Below are 17,996 nucleotides of genomic sequence, written 5' to 3'. Positions count from 1 at the left end.
CATGAATCGTTTTTTTTTTCGCTTTTATTTTTTATTAAATTTTAATTGTGAGTGCTATGTGGCGTACCCGAAAATACCGCAAAGATACATGCATACCCGCCAAACGGGCGCCACAGGTGACGGAGTCTGGGTGTAGCTGTCGTTTTTGGCCAAATGTGCCCACTCCATTGCACCGAACCAAGACAACTCATCACCACATTTTGGGGGCAATCAGGTAGCTGCTGGTTTCTCCCAACTCAGATTGCCGCCAAAAACGAGGCTTACAAATTGCCCCCCAACCCCATCGACGACAGCCTGGGCAACGCCTTCGTGATTAACTTGATCATTGATCAGAGATCGGTGGGACCATTCAATCGATATAGATATGAGAAGTTCATTTTGAAACGTGAAATCATATAAATACATTTGAATCAATTTAACTAGCATTAATACTTGTCATTGTAGTTACTTTATCAGACCTCTTTAGTATTTTTAGTATTTTGAATTACACAAAATGTTGGCCACACTGGCAGTACTCTGGCTGGCTTTAATTAATCACCCGGGTATCAGCATTGGCTACCAATTTTATCCGATCCCCTGCTTCCATTCCCATTACTGTTTCGTTTCTGTGGCCCGGTCGAGTTGTCAAGTTCGCTGACAGATAAAGTCATTTGACATTTACAGGCATTGCCGACATGGCATAGCATGGCATGGTATGGATCCCCACTCCCCCAAATAACCAATCTACCCCACTCCCAGGCCGAAGCATACAATTTTCAAATTTGTATTAATTTCATATCGCTCGATTGCGCGCATGCCAACATCCATCGACATCCATGGGCTCCAAAAACAAACCAAAAATTGTGTTAAAATGCCGCAAAATTTTGGTGGCACAACTTGTTGCGCGGCTTGTAAGCCAAACTGGCCAACCAGATAAAACGATTTATATGTGTCAGTCGGAAAATTAATTGGACTCTTGCCTTTGCTCATTTCATTGGCAGTCTCTTGCCATTTTCAATATTCACAACTAATTGCATTTATATCGTTTTGCAGCTCCCGTGAACTTATCAAGGCTGCCATATTGGATAATGATTTCATGAAGAATCTGGATCTGACGCAGATCCGCGAGATCGTCGACTGCATGTATCCGGTCAAATATCCAGCCAAGAATCTGATCATCAAGGAGGGAGATGTCGGAAGCATTGTTTATGTCATGGAAGGTGAGTTCCAGCTTCAAGTACTTGTGATCTATCTTTCTATTGATTGGGAATGACAGAGAAAATTATAGCTTTTCCATTGAATTTTGAAAAAATGAGGGATATGCCTACATCCACATAAAATACATAAGATGGTAAATTTTTCAGTGTAAAAATATTTTGTGAGGGATAAAAGTATTTATTTTTAGTTATGCAGTGCTTTCAGGTTACAACTTCATATGCCATTGGCAGCCAAAAAGTATGCTAACAAATTTGATTGGAACTGCAAGCAAACAGGTGTAGAATGCATGTAGAAAGTGTGCCAAGTGTATGTGCAAATCTCTATAGGTCTCTAGGCTCTTAAATGCCAATGAGATATTTAATCGAGGTATTGGTTAATACCACAGGCTATTTAATTAAATTTAAGTAATTGTTTGATTTTAACATAGTACCTCTAAAATGTTAGATATAACCACTAATATTCACAGATATTATTCCACACTTGCATTTAGCCAAATATTTTCTGTATCCTTGCAAATACCTAAACATATGTGTTCACCTTGCCCCGCCAAGATCGTGCAACTAGTTGCCGCAGATAAGCACCTACTCCTTGGTTTGCTTAGTTGCACGTGCTGTCGGGCTTTTGGCCAGATGTGGAATGCCTCAGTTGTGGGCTGCGATTGGAGCTCGGTTTTGCGTGATATAGGGGCTTTTGGGGGGACTGTGTCACACCCACGCCGGCAGAAGAAGAGAAGTTCAGAGTCTCGCCTTGCTGCGAAATGTCAGCAACTGACTGTCGACTCAAACGAACAATGGCCAAGAAGCGGGTTTTCCTTTCAGTTTTCGCTTAGCATTTTGTTTAATAGTTTTTTGCACGTTTTTCTGCGCTTTTCTTGGGCCCGTTTTTAGTGTTTTTTTTTTTTTTTTTTGCTATTTCAGGGTGTGCTCCGGGCCTTTTGACTTTAGCTTCGTGGCTAATTGTTGCTTTAAATATTTGCTCGAAGTGGGTTCGGTTTCGCATCAGTTCTGTGTACCTTTCGTGTTAATTTGGTCGCCGACTTAATTTACGTACTCCCATTAGCATTTTAATTGCGCGCAGACGACTGGAGATTGTGCCCCGCACCAAAGTAACAATAATGATGATAATCAACAGTCGAATTATGCATTCGCAAGTGGCAAGATGAATTGTGGTGGAGAGGATGCTTCCTCAATCTTGCAACATCACCGTCTGCTTTTTCGCTTCCTTAACCTGAAGCACCAATGTCCGCTACTCGAAGCCGATGAGCAGATGTCACGGCATCTGTCTATATATCATATAGTCCAGCACATATGATACTTTAAGGAGAAAGAAAATCGGAGAGCAAAACTGCATGTGATCGCAAAACCAAACAGCATATGTTTACGAGAGCAAGGTTTCGGCCTTGCTTATTGTCTGAATGCCCTGCAAAAGGCATTCGAGATAAGAGAGCAGGAAGTATTTCTCATATAATACCCTACTCATAAAACCCCTATCTCGAGGGATGTCTGATTTATTTTGAAACTCTGCGCCGATTAGCAAATCGAAGAATATATTTTATATAAATGCAGACCTGATTAGGCAACAGTTTGATGCGCGTTGGCTGTGAGGTCACTGGACCTCGGGATCTATAATTATTTCTGCACGTTCATTGTTCCATTTCTGAATTGTTACGTTTTCCAGATGATAACGTTCGAACCTCTTTTGTTTCGCGTAGCGAATTGGCCTGTCACTTAGGACCAAACCAGTTCGTCGGTTTGACACTCTATAGCTGCACTGGGAAAAAAATGGAATTGTTGAAAACACAAAATATTTATATATTTCATATTTGAGACTTTGTTTCTCAGTTTAATATTTTGGTATTAATGGCCTAATAAAACTTGTTCTTAAGTGGTCTTAATTTATCATAACACCAAATTACGCTATCATAATTTTATATATACTCTAAGGTTAGTGCAACATTTTTGTCAGTGCACAGCACTTGATTTTGTTCAGCTCTTTACCTGCATGTGTGTGTACTTTCGCTCTCCCCGCCACACACATACACACACATATATCACCCGATCTCTGGTGCTCTCGCCCACAAACAAACAAAACGTGCTCAGCCGTCTCTCCAATCTGTATCTGTCTCTGCCTCTGTCTGTGCCTCTGTTCTGCTCTCTCAGCCGATCGCTCAGTTCGGAATGAGAATGAGTAATGCTCCGGATGTTTCGGATCCCGATCTTCGGGCAATTCGTCATTCGTCCGGCAGGCGGCGTAGCGAGAGAACGTGTGTGGCGCATGCGCGCTCGGTTGCGAAAAGTGCACCTGGATTTGAATCTCAGCCAGAGGAATAACAGAAATCAAAACTCCCACTTCGTGTTTGGCCATTTCTTCGGATCGCTGGCTGGCTGGCTCGTCGTGACTTCCAATTCGCCCTCGTGTGTACTTAACGGTTTTCTATAAGCATATGTATTTGCATATGGCAGCCGCCGTGAATTAATAATAAAAGCCACAAACCGGACAATTACAATGCCTTGTGCATATGCCTGTGAGCTATTTGCAACAATAACGCTTACACATATAAATAGCTACCGCTGCTGTTCTGCATAGCATGTAAACAAAACCACAAAATTTTCCCATGCTCGGTTTTTCCGCTCGTGTGTAATTATGTTGAAAGAGATCATCAAACGCTTCGTGTTAATTCCTTTGAACTGCTCGCGAATTCTTGGAATAAAGTGAATTAAAAGTGAAAGTGAATTCTTTGAGCACTCGCATCATAGGCGATGTAAATAAGCTAAAACACACCCACGGACTTGAAGAGAATGAGACGCAGAAACGGAGACTTGGATTTTGCTCTTTTCTCGAACTGAACGAAAAGATCACTTGAAGAATTCCGGTTTGTGGTTTTCCTGTGCAGCTGTTGTTGTTGCTGTTGCTGTTGTTGTTGTTTTGGTTACTGCCCCGTTGAATTTGTATGTGTATTATTATGTCCCGGTCATTGGTCCGAAATAAGAAGCCAAAAACACAAATCGGCAATAATGGCGTAGAAATACAGACATTATAAACCGTATAATGCCAAATGTCACTGCTGCGATCCAAACGTGCCAGAATGTGAGAACACAAATCGTACTCAGAATCTGATATGATGAAAGAAAACCACTTGAAGTGCGGAGGAATGTGGCAGATTAAATTAAATATTGCCAGAAAACCCAAAACAAAAGCGAAATACCCCGAAAATTTAGAAATCGTGCAAAGTCAGAGAAGTCAAAAGGCCGAAAGACTGTCTAAAAACGATGCTGATCATGGCGAGAAAGAGGCAACTAGGCATCTGTGCTAGTGTCATGCCCTGGAACCGGGTCTCCACCTGTCATTTGGCTTCTTCCCTCGTCATTTTCCCCACCAAACTGGGGGATCTGAGTTGGGGGCTTGGAACTTGGAAGTCGGAGGGGCGCTCACTCTCACTTTCCAGCCATCCAACGAGTTTTGCATTCGCCATTTGACATGCCAAATGAACTGGCTTCGCTTGGGCGCTCAAATGAGATTGAGTAATAGACGAAAAGTGGAAAATGAAAGGTGGCGGAAAGTGGATCACAAGATCATTAGGAAACTTGGCTCTGAAGTGGTCAAAATGATGGCATTCTGAAGTGGTTTATAATTGAGCTCCAACAAGTGGAACGAATTCGGTAGCTTCTTGTGCTGGCTCTTATTTAATTTTCAGCACTCAAACAGGTTCAGATTTTCGTGTTTTCTTTTTGGGAAAAAGAGAAGAGCTTAATTACCCATTTAAATAGATGCCCAGCAGCACTTTAGTGTTGATTAATCGAAAGTTAATGATGCAAGTCTATTAAGACGTTTCCATGAAGTTAGCTTATGCATATGTATGTATGCATATTTCCACGTTTAAGAAAGTGGCTGTTTTCAGAATCTCTGGGGCATTCCCCAATGATCTTCAATCTAATCAGTAGCTCGAAGGCCAGTCTGTGCTGAGAACCCCATAGATCACTTCAGAATCTCGTTTGTCAGCTTTATCGCTGTGTGCATTATATTGTATATTATATTTTCATAAATAAACAAAAGTCTTGCGAAATCGATCTGTCCCGTTTGGCTGATTCTGAATCTCGATTCCCACTCGATCTTGCCTGACTACAATCTAAATTTAACAAACAAAAGATCTTTCGAACCTCCGATCTTGGCGGCTCCCTTTTTCATCCAGTTTGTACAACTTTCTTTATAGCCGCCTTTCATTAGCATAGGCAAACAAAAGAAATGTCATTTCTTCAGCTATGGCTATAAATAATTATTAAAATGATTTTCTAGCCAGTGTGTGTGCCAAAATGCGGTCATGTTGGCAAACCAAAAACAAAAACAGTAATAATCCAAAACGAATGACTAAGCCAATGGCAATTTTGTCTTGCCTTAATTGTCAGCCAAAAGGGCGGACCAAAAAGTAAATTACGAGCTGTCATGCAAAACCGAAAATGACTTGGACTCGGACTCGAACTCAGTCCGTATCTGAATCCGAATCCGCTGCCCTTGGCACACAAGCCAAAGTCTGTGACTAACTTCGCCTTAATCGAGGCTTCCAAAACCCTGCTCTGGGGATCCGTTAACTTCTATAAATAGCTGCTTCAAAAAGCCAAGTGGCGCGGCACACTGGAAAAAAACTAGGCCTTTACCAATGAACCTTTTCTGAGAAGTACCTAATAACTTGATTTCGATTCAGGGGAATTTTTAAGGTTTCAGTTCCCCTGAGCTGAAGTAATAATTTGTATTTGATATAACCATGATTTTGAGTATTTTTCCCATGAGCACCGTTCATTATGCTAATTGTTTTTTTCCGACAATTAATGCCAATGATAAGTGAACCTGACTTGCCGCATTTCAAAGATTTTTGCACAGTGCAAATGCTGTTTAAATTCTTGTTTCCTCCGCTCTGCGATTGTATTCAAATCGGCGAATCAGACACCGGCTGACCTTGCCAACACTCGACATCCAACAACCATTAATGCTGGAAGCCAGTCTCTGGGCAAAGTTGCAAAATGTCTGCAGTTTCAATTTGTACACACTTTTTCTCCATTTATATTTTTCATTTGTTTGGGGCTGTTCAGCTGGGCTTGACGGATTTCCGCATTTTTAAAAGCCAGCAAACCTCGACCTCTCTGAACTCGTGGCGCCCCAAGCTCGGCAGGCCGTAGCTTTCCACACTTGGTTTGTAGGAAAAACTCGGCCCTTATAGGAAAATCTCTCCCAAAATGCGCGCTTTTGTTGCTAAAGCAATTTACTTAGGTGGAATACTGAATCTCCGCCACATATTGTAAATCGTTATCACTTTGAAAAGCCACGGCACGAGTTGTTTTCACATGGAAAACCAAATAGTGATAAGAGAGTTCTCGGGTCTCCCAATTTATCTCGCCCGCCACTCTTACGTAAATAAGTACGAGTATCTGTGAGAACGGCAATTTGTTTGCCATTAGCTGCGAGAATAGTTCAACAACACCAATGTTTACTGTTTGATTGAACATATTCAAGGTGCCACAAATGATCTTTGTTAATTGTTTGTCTTCGCCGCTCGTAATTGTTGTTTGTTTAGTCATCGTTTCCGATTGTGCGTAGTCGTGACAATCGACTGTTTTCAATTGGATCGCTGATGTATCTAGCTCGATTTTGAATGTGTATCTATGGAGCGGACTCCCTACACTTGTGCTCGATGTTATACCATATTTTTTATGGAAATTTATTGGCCGAATACATAGAGAATCAGTTAGGCATGTGATCTTGCTCCTCTGACGCATTTGTATTTATGATAATAGCAGCTAATAGCAGCTATCACATTATCTTTTCTTGATATGCCGGGAACGATCGATCGGCACACCCTGCTGTTCCAAATCGTCTAGACTTTGCCTATGCTGCTCATTGAATATTAACCAAATTAAAGTAAATATTTTCCTGAGATCGCCCGCAGATTTCGAGCACACCCCTAATAACTGAGTCACAAAGTGCACAATACAAGATCATTTGCGTCAGTTTGCGCGATCAATTAGCGTAAATGGAACCAGATACAAATGGAAATTCCTCGCAGCTAACAGCTCCCTTCCAATTCGGAGTCACGCTCCAAATTTTGGAGCCCAGCACCGATCGTCGCTGGACTTTTTTGGGGCCTCTCTAGGTCGGCCAATACGTCACTTTTGATTGTTCATTACTGTTTACCTTTGGCAACATCGCCAATTGTCACTTCCCCTTCTGCCGCGTCGCCCACTTTCATTCACAATTGGCTAATTTGTCGATGATTAAGCTTTTGGATGCACTCGCAGTTGGCAGTGGGGGAAAAAAGCGAGACTCACTCATTCACACGCTCTTACCAATTGGCTGAAATTAATTTGCAACTCAGCCGAACTCAACTGTTGTGTATTGAATGGCTTGCAAGAGAAGTTCGGTGCGTAATTCCCCAAATCCGGTAGGAATTGTGGTTTGGGTAACTGATTTTTAAAACCGTTTTCATATGCCGAACAGATTCCACTGTTTTGGTTTGATTTTATTTAAATTGCCATTTTTTGCGATTGTACTGCTCACCACTGTGCACGAAGCTTGTCAAAGTTGGTAGATCAACAGGCCATAAACAAAATCAATCCACAAACGTGAGGCAAGTCGCAAAAACATGGAAAGTTTACAACACCGTCGACGGCAGAAACAGCAACTAAAACAGCAACTGAAACAGCAAACGTGTGTGGCTTTTGCAATATAAATAACAAATACATTATTGTGATTTTGTAGCAACATCAGGCCTGAAAACCGTAGGCATCGCCATTCCCAGTGACTCTTCAAATATTCCGTGCGCGAAACACACAGCAACTACAGAGCTCTTTGGTTATGCAAAAGACCTCCGAAAATAACAAACAACAGGCAAAAAACATAAACTAAACGCTGGTGGAGCCAAAGACAAACGAATCACGTCGCCGCAGCTGGTCAAGTGAAATTTTTGTCTTTCGTAATGAAAATCAAACATTATCCGGGCAAAGCCGTCGATGCGAGTCTCTCGCTGGAGGGCAGCAGTGCCATGGGTGCACTGTACGAGGCCAATTGGCTGAGGGCTGCCAATCAGCCGGCTCCAGCCACAACGGGCTCCAAATTGAGCAGGCAAAGCAGCTCCGCCGGCAGCAGTTTCCTCATCGAGGGCATCTCCGCCCTGAGCAAGTACCAAATGAACCTGGAGAGCATCCGCCAGTTGGAGCTGCAGTCGCGGGACAAACGCATAGTGAGCACCATCAAGGAACTGAATGGCTACCGACCATCGCCACTGCAGCATCATCAGCAGCAACAGATGCACAACGGTTGGGTGGCCGAGGACCCAGACGCGGATCCGGATCCGGCACAGGATCAGGATCACGAAGAGCTGGAGGCGACTGCGGTGGAAAAGGAGAAGTTGGCTAGTACCCAGGAACGCCCTGCTGTTAACCACTACGTCCTGGATCCCACAGAGAGACCAAGGGTGCCGAGACCGCGGCAACAGTTCTCCGTGAAACCGCCTTCCCTGCGTCGCTCCCAAACCATGTCGCAACCGCCCAGTTATGCCACCTTGAGATCGCCCCCGAAAATCAAGGAGACTCTCAGCAACAGTTCCTCCGCCTACTCCACCTTCTCCTCGGCTGCAGAGGACTCCCAGGATCAAGTAGTGATCTGCCAGCAGCCACAGCGACTGATGGCTCCGCCACCCAGAGAACCGCCTCCAGAGCCACCAAAAAGGGTCACGAAACCCCTGAGCAGATCACAAACTTCGGTTCAGCGATACGCCACGGTTAGAATGCCCAACCAGAACACTTTGTTCAGCCGAAGCGTGGCCAGAACTAGGGACTCCACCGCTTCCCTGAGACGTCTCAGTCTGGAGCAGGCCATCGAGGGACTCAAACTGGAGGGGCAGGTGGCTGTGCGTCAAAAGAGTCCACAAATCTCACCGGCTGCCAGCAGTAATGGCAGCTCCAAGGATCTCAACGGGGAGGGTTTCTGCATCCCACGACCCCGCCTCATCGTTCCAGTGCACACATACGCCCGTCGACGCAGGACGGGAAATCTCAAGGAGCAATCCAGTGGTGGCCAGGAGGAGGAAGCAGAGCAGGGTAAATTCCCTAGGATTTATATTTGTCAGTTGTAGTCAGGATGGGCATAGTAGTCTTTGATTGCAGTAGGATAGGGTTTATTATCGAAACAGTTTAGAAGCATCCAATTAATGTTCCCATTTTCCCCCCAGATGGACGCGTGGAGGTTTCCCGCGAGGGCAAGTACCTCTCCACCCTGTCGGGCGCAAAGGTCCTTGGCGAACTGGCGATCCTGTACAACTGCCAGCGAACGGCGACCATCACCGCGATCACCGAGTGCAATCTGTGGGCCATCGAGCGCCAGTGCTTCCAGACCATCATGATGCGAACGGGCCTGATCCGGCAGGCGGAGTACAGCGACTTCCTCAAGAGGTGAGTTGGCCCTCCTCCGCCTCCTTGGCCACTCCTCTCGAGACTTCCCCATTGCCAATCTGCAATTTAATGTGCATTTCAATGAGCCTCTGAGCCTGTGGCGACTGGTTACTTGCAATTTGGGTGTAATTAATGTTCATTTGCACTTAATTATATCAATTCCGCAGAGCAGTTCGTGTATGGCCATTACTCTATAATGGCAAATGTAAAAATCGCTTAGCTTAAGGATTTTTTTAGCCCGCTCGATTTATGTGTTCAAATCGTGCAAGGTATGGCGAATAAAGTAAGGTAACTTTCACCGCCGGCCCCATCGACGGCATCTCTTCAGATCGAATGCAGCATTATGGCCATCTCGTCATCGTCATCGCCATCGCCATCGTCATCGTCATGGTGTTGGGCGTCCATATGACGTGCAGTGGCTCAAACTCAAATGAAAACTCACTTCAGCTAAACTTGAGGCTGCGGCCAACGAACGCATAGAAATTTCATTCCCGATGGCAGCCGTGGCAACCAGTTTCTTTTTTTTTTGGCCAAGTCTGTGCGGTTTCCAGTCTCACTTCCATCTCCAGTCGCTCCCGCCTCTCCGGAGTGACCGGCAAATTAATCGCGTTTAATTGGTCGTCCGTAAAAACTGCTAAAAACCATAATTGAGGCCTCGACCATGCACTCGTTGCCTATTCCAGATTCGAGAAGTAGCGGAAAAAGCAGATTGAAAATGAAAGTGCAATGGGCTGATGATGACGATGATCACAGATTCAGATACAGATACTGCAGCTGCAACTGCAACTGCTAGTTTGCTACCTATAGACTCCAGATACATGTGAGCATTCACTGAAAAAATGCTAGCCAGCGGGAAAAAACAGAATGGGAGGAGATCAGCTTCGATTACGCTGCTCTACAGTTGGAGAAAATAGTTTGGGAATTTTCCACTCTACTTCAAATAGAAAAGATACTTTAAAGTTTGCCAGAAACGAAAATGTTTAATAGACAAACTGCCAATTGATTTATATGAATTGCACAGAAACTTAGCTGAAACAGTGGTTACGTGGTAACTTGCTCATGTTTTTGTTGAGTGTAACCATAAAAGATGTGTGCGATGCACACAGGAAAATGCCAGCCGGAGGGAAAACCGTAATGGGAGGAGTTCAGGTGCGACATTCAGCTTGAAGATCGATGTAGGTCACCAATAGATTCCCATTACCGTGGAATTCTCTTATCTAGATCGAACTTGGCTCGGCCACTAATTACAGCACTTTCTTTGGCCTGCAACTGCGATTATCTCGAACGAAACTAACAATTTTGGTTTTCTTATCTACCTACAGTGTGCCCATCTTCAAAGACCTGGCGGAAGACACGCTCATCAAAATCTCCGATGTCTTGGAGGAGACGCACTACCAGCGAGGCGACTACATAGTGCGCCAGGGCGCCAGAGGCGATACCTTCTTCATCATCTCCAAGGGAAAGGTGCGGGTGACGATCAAGCAGCAGGACACGCAGGAGGAGAAGTTCATTCGCATGCTGGGCAAAGGGGATTTCTTTGGGGAAAAGGCTCTACAGGGGTGAGTTTCGTCGAAAAGATTACTATCTGTATTCTAATAACTAATGTGTTTCGTATTCATTTAGCGATGATCTGCGCACGGCGAATATTATTTGCGAGTCCGCCGATGGCGTCAGTTGTCTGGTCATCGATCGCGAGACCTTCAATCAGCTCATTTCCAATCTGGACGAGATCAAGCATCGCTACGACGACGAGGGCGCCATGGAACGCAGAAAGTAAGCGAGTATTTAAAAAGAAGCACACGCGAATCAAGATAAGCAATGAGGAATTGAATCAATCGAAAACAAGGTCAATGAACTTACCTCCAAATCAACAAATTTTTGTTGATGATTTTAAAACTATAATTACCGGATAGTCAAGTGCGGGCAATACAAAATTACCACACTCAATTTGACTCAAACTAGTAGTTATTGTACGGCAAGAAGATTAAAAATGATTAGTTGGGTGAAGAGGATGATTTAATCAAGATGTTAGTTTCTAATAGTCTTCAAGCCGTAATGAAGCAATCTTTTATATTGGCTGTGAAGATCTTCAGCTTATCTTGATCATAGACGCAACTAAAAAGTTTGAATTCATGGCCTAACAAACCATCCACTTGCAGGATCAACGAGGAATTCCGGGACATCAACCTCACGGATCTGCGCGTCATCGCAACCCTTGGAGTTGGAGGCTTCGGCCGCGTGGAGCTGGTCCAAACTAACGGGGATAGCTCCAGGTCCTTCGCCCTCAAGCAGATGAAGAAGTCGCAGATTGTGGAGACGCGACAGCAGCAGCACATCATGTCCGAGAAGGAGATCATGGGCGAGGCCAATTGCCAGTTCATCGTGAAGCTGTTCAAGACCTTCAAGGACAAGAAGTACCTGTACATGCTGATGGAGAGCTGCCTGGGCGGAGAGCTCTGGACGATTCTGCGGGACAAGGGCAACTTCGACGACAGCACCACCCGCTTCTACACGGCGTGTGTGGTGGAGGCCTTTGATTACCTACACTCGCGTAACATCATCTACCGCGACCTGAAGCCGGAGAACCTGTTGCTCAATGAACGCGGATATGTGAAGCTGGTGGACTTCGGCTTTGCCAAGAAGCTGCAGACGGGCAGGAAGACCTGGACTTTCTGCGGCACTCCGGAGTACGTGGCTCCGGAGGTGATTCTCAACCGGGGTCATGACATCAGTGCGGATTACTGGTCGCTGGGAGTGCTCATGTTCGAGTTGCTTACTGGTGAGTGAAGCAAACGATTCAAGAACCGAAATGATTTGTATATTCATTAACGGCTGGTTATTTTAGGTACCCCTCCGTTCACGGGCTCGGATCCCATGCGCACGTACAACATTATACTTAAGGGCATCGACGCCATCGAATTCCCACGGAATATCACCCGCAATGCCAGCAACCTGATCAAGAAGCTCTGTCGCGACAATCCCGCCGAGCGTTTGGGCTACCAGCGTGGGGGAATCAGTGAGATCCAGAAGCACAAGTAAGATCCATTTCAAACAGTACATAAAACAGATACTCAAGTTTACTATTTCCCGCACAGATGGTTTGATGGCTTCTATTGGTGGGGCCTGCAGAACTGCACCCTGGAACCGCCCATTAAGCCCGCCGTGAAAAGCGTGGTCGACACAACAAACTTTGATGACTATCCGCCCGATCCAGAGGGTCCACCACCAGACGATGTCACTGGATGGGACAAGGACTTCTGAGGAGAATCGGAACCGTTTCCTAGACGATGCTCTCTAAACGCTTCTGCTGCGGAAAACCAGAGAGATGACAGCCAGGGAGGAAAATTGATCTTAAGTGCGCCATATGTACGCCAAAGCCAACAGCAACAGTCAGCAGCTCGCATCGGAAAGCTGCCCAAAAAACAAAGAAACGTAGCAGTCGCAAGGCCAAGGGCCGACACAAAAGCACAATCATCCATCGTCGTAGCTCCATTCGAGATTTATAGATACATACGTCTCCGTGATGTTATACCATGCCCATGATGTGCAACGCAATGAATTTATTAACGAGTTTATAACTATTATTTTATAATGAGGATACATGTGTCTAGTTCGCTTGGAATTGATGTAAATTGTAAGTAGGTCTGTGACTCTGTTCTAGAGCTCTGTTAGCCATGTGCATTGTATAAATTTTGCTATTTGTATCTATTAAATATTTTTAACATATTATTACACATCATTGTTAATGCATACAAATCGGGTTGCCTTATAGTCAGTAAGAGAACATTTGACCAAGATCTTCCGTCACACATTTCTGAAAATCCTATGTGGCCTCTCTACTGTCTTTCATTAGTCTTAGCGATCATGTCTATTATTTGTACGAATAACATGCCCTTTTAATTGTCTGTCTAAGTAAACCAGTTAGAAATTGAATAAACAAATTGATCCGATAAACTGTTGTAGTCTTGAAAGTTTTGAAAACTGCTACCTATGGGTTTCTTTGGTTGTAGTAGATAAGATATTCCATATTTCGACACTCACAGTAAACGCCGTAATTTATTTAAGTGCAATGTGAACTGAGCAGCGCTGTTACAGCATGTAAAACAGCCCACTCAACTTGACCTTTTTCAAGGTACTTCCTATATGGGCGCACGTTTTCACTGGGAAGAGTGCAGCGGGAAATATGCAGTCAGAAGCGCAAGGGCTGAAATGGAAAAGAAGTTGGCCAAAACGAAACTCAACTACGTGACGAACGGAAGGCGAACGGCAGCCGAGAAAAATCAGTCAAAATGCCACTCAAATTAACTGAGAACATTCTGTCACTGTCGTTTGTGCAGATCGCAACGGAAAACTGAAGCTCTGCAACTGGAAAACGAAAGTGCAACTGGAGGACCAAGTGGATGCATTACCTCCGAATATAAATTTATGAACTGAACAAAATGGGTTTCGTTTCGAGCTGGAGGCAACTTTGGCTGCTGTTGCTGTTGGTCGTGGGCCTGTCGTTGGGTCTGCCCAGCATGGAAAACCAGACGCACGAACAGATCGAACAGATAATAGGTATGGCATGGATTTATTAAACAATAAACTAGATATCAACGACTTTTTGCTCATTGCAGCCTGCAGACAGCCCAAGGCACCTGGCTTGTGCCGAGGTCGGCAGCTGCGATATGCGTACAATAAGCAGACCGGAAACTGCGAGAGCTTCATCTACACGGGCTGTGCCTCCACTGAGAATAATTTCCTGACCTTCGAGGAGTGTCGCAGGGATTGCATGCAACGCCTGCGCTACTGAGGAAGTCCTCTTAGACGCTCTAGATGCTTAATATATATTTGTTGTTACAGAAATTGTCAAGTCGTGCGTAAATTTTAGTAGACTACGATCTCTTGGCCTTCTTGCCAACTTTCCTGTGGACGGACTTCGGTGGACTCCCTTTGCACACATAGCACAGGACTACGATCAGTAGTATTAGAGGTATCAGGATCAGCGCTACACTATCCAGCGAATGGTAGACAAGTCCATGCAGCTCTATGCCTGGAGATTGAAGTAGTTGGGCGGCGGCTAATCCATTGTTAATGACGTGTTCCACACACCAAATGGCTGATTCCAGTGGCGTCTGCTGGCGCTCATTGAACACCTTGGAGACCTGAAGAGATCGTTGGGCGTAGCTGCAAGGAAATATGTTAGTGCTTTGCTTTTGTGAAAAACATTCGAAACGCACCTGTTTTTGCGCAGCTCTGTGAGAGCTTTATTGAGGTTTTCTACGGTGATGTCCTGGTAGTCCAGCTTTAGACCCATGCCCCGATTTTGCACCGAGTATGCGTTGAGGAACTGATCTCCGTAGATGGGGGTGACTAGCAGGGGCTTGCCACAATGCACCGCTTCCGTGGTTCCAAGTAAGCCGCCATGGGACCAAAACAACTTTACTTTGGGGTGACCTAAGGCGGAAGCGATTCAAAGTTCAAATGTAAATAGCCCACGCATAACTGGTTTTGATAGAATTGGAAACCTGCTTACACAGAAGCGCCAATTGGGGAGCCCATTTGACGAAGAGGAACTTGGCGGAATCTGCTACGGGTGGCTCGTCCGCCTCCCATTTCCAGATGATCTTCAGCGGCTGGCCTTTCAGAACCTCCAGTGCGGCTGACAGCTTGTCTGCGTCAATGCTTGAAGCCCGCACCATGGAGCCCCAGCTTATAAAGATCACTCCCTCTCCAGACTGGTCAAGGAACTGGCGATATGCTCTGGTAGCTCCTGCTGCGCCTTTGTGGTGATGTGTACTCCTCCGATTTCCACAAACTGCAGTGATTGTGGGCGGCTGCCCATCAGGGAGTAGTGCTGGTTTCCGAACACAAACGCCGTTTGGGTTCGAGCCACCTCCTCTACATCCACTTCCACTCCAAGATACCTGCGCACCAGCTCGTTGTCCGCCCTGTTGGAGTGGTACTTGTACAGGAACTTCAGCAACTTGGCCTGCACAAAGTTGAGCAGCCGTTCATGCCAGTTCAGCTGGCCAGCGAATCCCACGAACTCCGACTGTATGAAGGCAGGCGTGTCGGGCAGATCGATGCGATCGTAGTAGTAGGGCATCAGCGCACAGGTGCTCAAGCCGATGATTGGCAGCTTCAATACCTTGGCCAGGGCCAGCTGGCAATCGGAGTTGAAGTATTCCGTGAGCAGCAGATCGTAGGGCTTGTGCTGATGGCGCTCGATGGCCCGTTCCATGTGGCCACTGGCGAAGAGGTGCTCGCAGGTCTTCTGACCCTCTTGGTGCAGTAGCACATACTCCCGGATCAGAACCATCAGGGATCTGGTGGGCGTGTGCTCCGTGAGCGGAACCAGGTTGATCGTGGTGCTCGACTGATCCTCTCCAGGCGCCGAAATCAGTAGCTCATTGTAGTTGGGATAGGCGCCGGCCTGGGGGTTCGTCACGTACGAGATCACCGTGATGTCATGACCACGATGCGCCAGCTCATTCAGTATGGGCATCGCCACCTTGAAGTGGCTGAAACCGAAGTGCGGATACACGGCCAGAATATTACCGCCAGATATCGACTGGGGCATGCCCAGAAGCCCCAGCAAGACTGCCCATGCTCCGCTGCGCATCCACGTTCTCATCGTTCCGCAGTTTTCCGCCGACTGAGGCGGTTACCCAATTCTCCGATGCGATAACCTCTTCTTCCATTGTCCAGTGGGATTCTAATGGGATCGTTGTGTTTTGATTAATCAATGTGATTTTGTGGCCTCTGATTGGAGAGCGCAATCCATGTAAACTTCCAACTGGAACTGATATCGATAGGAATAATCGATATGGCGCGGGCGACTTAAGTAATATAATCTATTAATATAATACAGAAAGGCCGATACTTGCGCTTTACAGTTGACTATCTAGTGTTTATTTACATCTATTTACAATTACTTTTTTATTTTAAATAAATATATTATTCTTTATTAACATTTGCCTAGTATCACATAAAGTGTAGCCTAGCCAAAAGGCTGACTGCTCCCATTTTCTATAGCATACTTTTAGGATTATTGGAATTTTTGGCTTGCGTTGCCACCAGGTTTCACAGAGCTCAGCACAGGTGGCGCCACTAATACCGCCCAGTTTCAAATTAAAATACATATTAAGTACTTAGTTTTATCAGAATAAAGATGAAAACCCTTTTAAACTCAGGGATATATTTTAAATCGAATTACTCGTAATCCAGCAATTTTCCTTATGTTTATAATTTTGCCACCAAGTTGCCACCAGGTTTCACAGAGCTCAGCACAGGTGGCGCCACTTATACTGCCCAGATTCAAATTAAAATATTAAGTACTATCAGAATAAAGATGAAAACCCTTTTAAACTCAGGAATATAAATCGAATTACTCGTAATCCAGCAATTTTCTTTATATTTACAATTTTAGTTCATTATTTTAATGCATAATTTAATTAATTGACCCCATATGCATGAAATCCTACTATTCATGTCCAGGCTTCAAGTATCCATTATAAAATCAAATGAAGTGTCTGCTTGAGTCAACTGTCTCAACGACGATTGCAAAAGGGCCCCAAGATATTCGACTGGACAATTGAATTGCGATGGCGATGCGGAAATACGCCCTCAAAACACATCGATAATGGACAGTAGTAAGCGTTAATTGAACCGCAAGCGATGTGGAGCGATAATAAATGCAATTGCCATTCGAAACGCAGCCAGGCATCGCAAGAATATCCGCCCAGAGTTACAGATACATTTACACATGCAGATACATTCGCCAGCTGCTGCAGCTGGCTGTCTGTCAAGTGCACTTTGCACTTTGAGCTGCGCTCGTCGGTCGCTGTATTTTGGATTTTGGATTTGGATCTGGACTCGGGTTTGGATTCGGGCACTGGGGCTTGTTGCTGGTCTGGCCGGATCCCAGTGACATGCCCGCAAGATTAGTGGCGGTAATTCGAAGTGCCTGGCCCTGCCCAGAAATGCACTCGGAGAAAAGTCCCAAGGGACAAGGAATTCGTATAGCCAAGGCGACGGGCTACTGTCCTAAATAATCCGTATCTTTAGAAGTGCTAAGTTAACTTACTATCCATCGAACTCAACCCGATTTATCGACTTGAGTCATATTTGCTTCAACCTTTGCTGGAAATGTTTCATAAAATATATGAAATATTTCCTATATTTTGAAACGTAGAGTTTAGAAAATCACACTTTCGAGTGTGCCATACTTTTGAGGACGCAAGATGAATTGGCTTGCAGCAGTAATTGGATTGGAGTCGTTCGATGATGGCTCGTTGGGAAAATTGAAAGGGATCCGAATGGTTGGGAGTAGGGCGTTGGAGTGGCCCCACCACCAGCTGATGGGAGTGGGCGTAGTAT

General features: G+C 45.1%; 3 protein-coding genes across 6 annotated transcripts in view; 2 read left to right on the top strand and 1 right to left on the bottom strand.

The window, feature by feature from the left end:
- Positions 1 to 13,589, top strand: part of LOC6540897 (cGMP-dependent protein kinase, isozyme 2 forms cD4/T1/T3A/T3B) — a 30,359-nt gene extending 16,770 nt beyond the window's left edge. For 2 of the 4 annotated variants that reach the window (XM_001968555.3, XM_026979520.1), the window contains 7 exons: positions 1,033 to 1,199; positions 9,416 to 9,635; positions 10,958 to 11,194; positions 11,259 to 11,408; positions 11,795 to 12,414; positions 12,481 to 12,670; positions 12,731 to 13,589. In XM_001968555.3, the coding sequence (XP_001968591.2) occupies positions 1,033 to 1,199; positions 9,416 to 9,635; positions 10,958 to 11,194; positions 11,259 to 11,408; positions 11,795 to 12,414; positions 12,481 to 12,670; positions 12,731 to 12,896 (1,750 nt within the window). In that variant the 3' untranslated portion in view covers positions 12,897 to 13,589. Of the gene's footprint in view, positions 1 to 1,032; positions 1,200 to 3,374; positions 4,070 to 7,944; positions 9,285 to 9,415; positions 9,636 to 10,957; positions 11,195 to 11,258; positions 11,409 to 11,794; positions 12,415 to 12,480; positions 12,671 to 12,730 lie in introns of those variants that run through there. The other 2 variants (XM_026979521.1, XM_015159664.2) reach the window with 2 other exon arrangements.
- Positions 13,590 to 13,642: 53 nt separating this feature from the next.
- Positions 13,643 to 14,504, top strand: LOC6541086 (kappaPI-actitoxin-Avd3d). Its single transcript, XM_001968554.3, has 2 exons — positions 13,643 to 14,192; positions 14,252 to 14,504. Exons 1-2 carry the CDS (start codon positions 14,075 to 14,077, stop codon positions 14,425 to 14,427), a joined length of 294 nt encoding a protein of 97 aa, XP_001968590.1. The 5' UTR covers positions 13,643 to 14,074; the 3' UTR covers positions 14,428 to 14,504.
- On the bottom strand, positions 14,494 to 16,405 carry LOC6540911 (UDP-glucuronosyltransferase). The gene is given in 4 exon segments (XM_001968553.3): positions 14,494 to 14,801; positions 14,855 to 15,071; positions 15,151 to 15,366; positions 15,369 to 16,405. Coding segments are annotated over 4 exon segments (1,608 nt in total). The 5' UTR covers positions 16,252 to 16,405; the 3' UTR covers positions 14,494 to 14,509.
- Between the last annotated feature and the right edge of the window lie 1,591 nt (positions 16,406 to 17,996).

The sequence above is a fragment of the Drosophila erecta genome, unplaced genomic scaffold (genome assembly GCF_003286155.1).
Source record: "Drosophila erecta strain 14021-0224.00,06,07 unplaced genomic scaffold, DereRS2 tig00000055-arrow-pilon, whole genome shotgun sequence".
Lineage (NCBI taxonomy): Eukaryota > Metazoa > Arthropoda > Insecta > Diptera > Drosophilidae > Drosophila > Drosophila erecta.
This window is presented reverse-complemented; position numbering and strand designations above follow the sequence as displayed.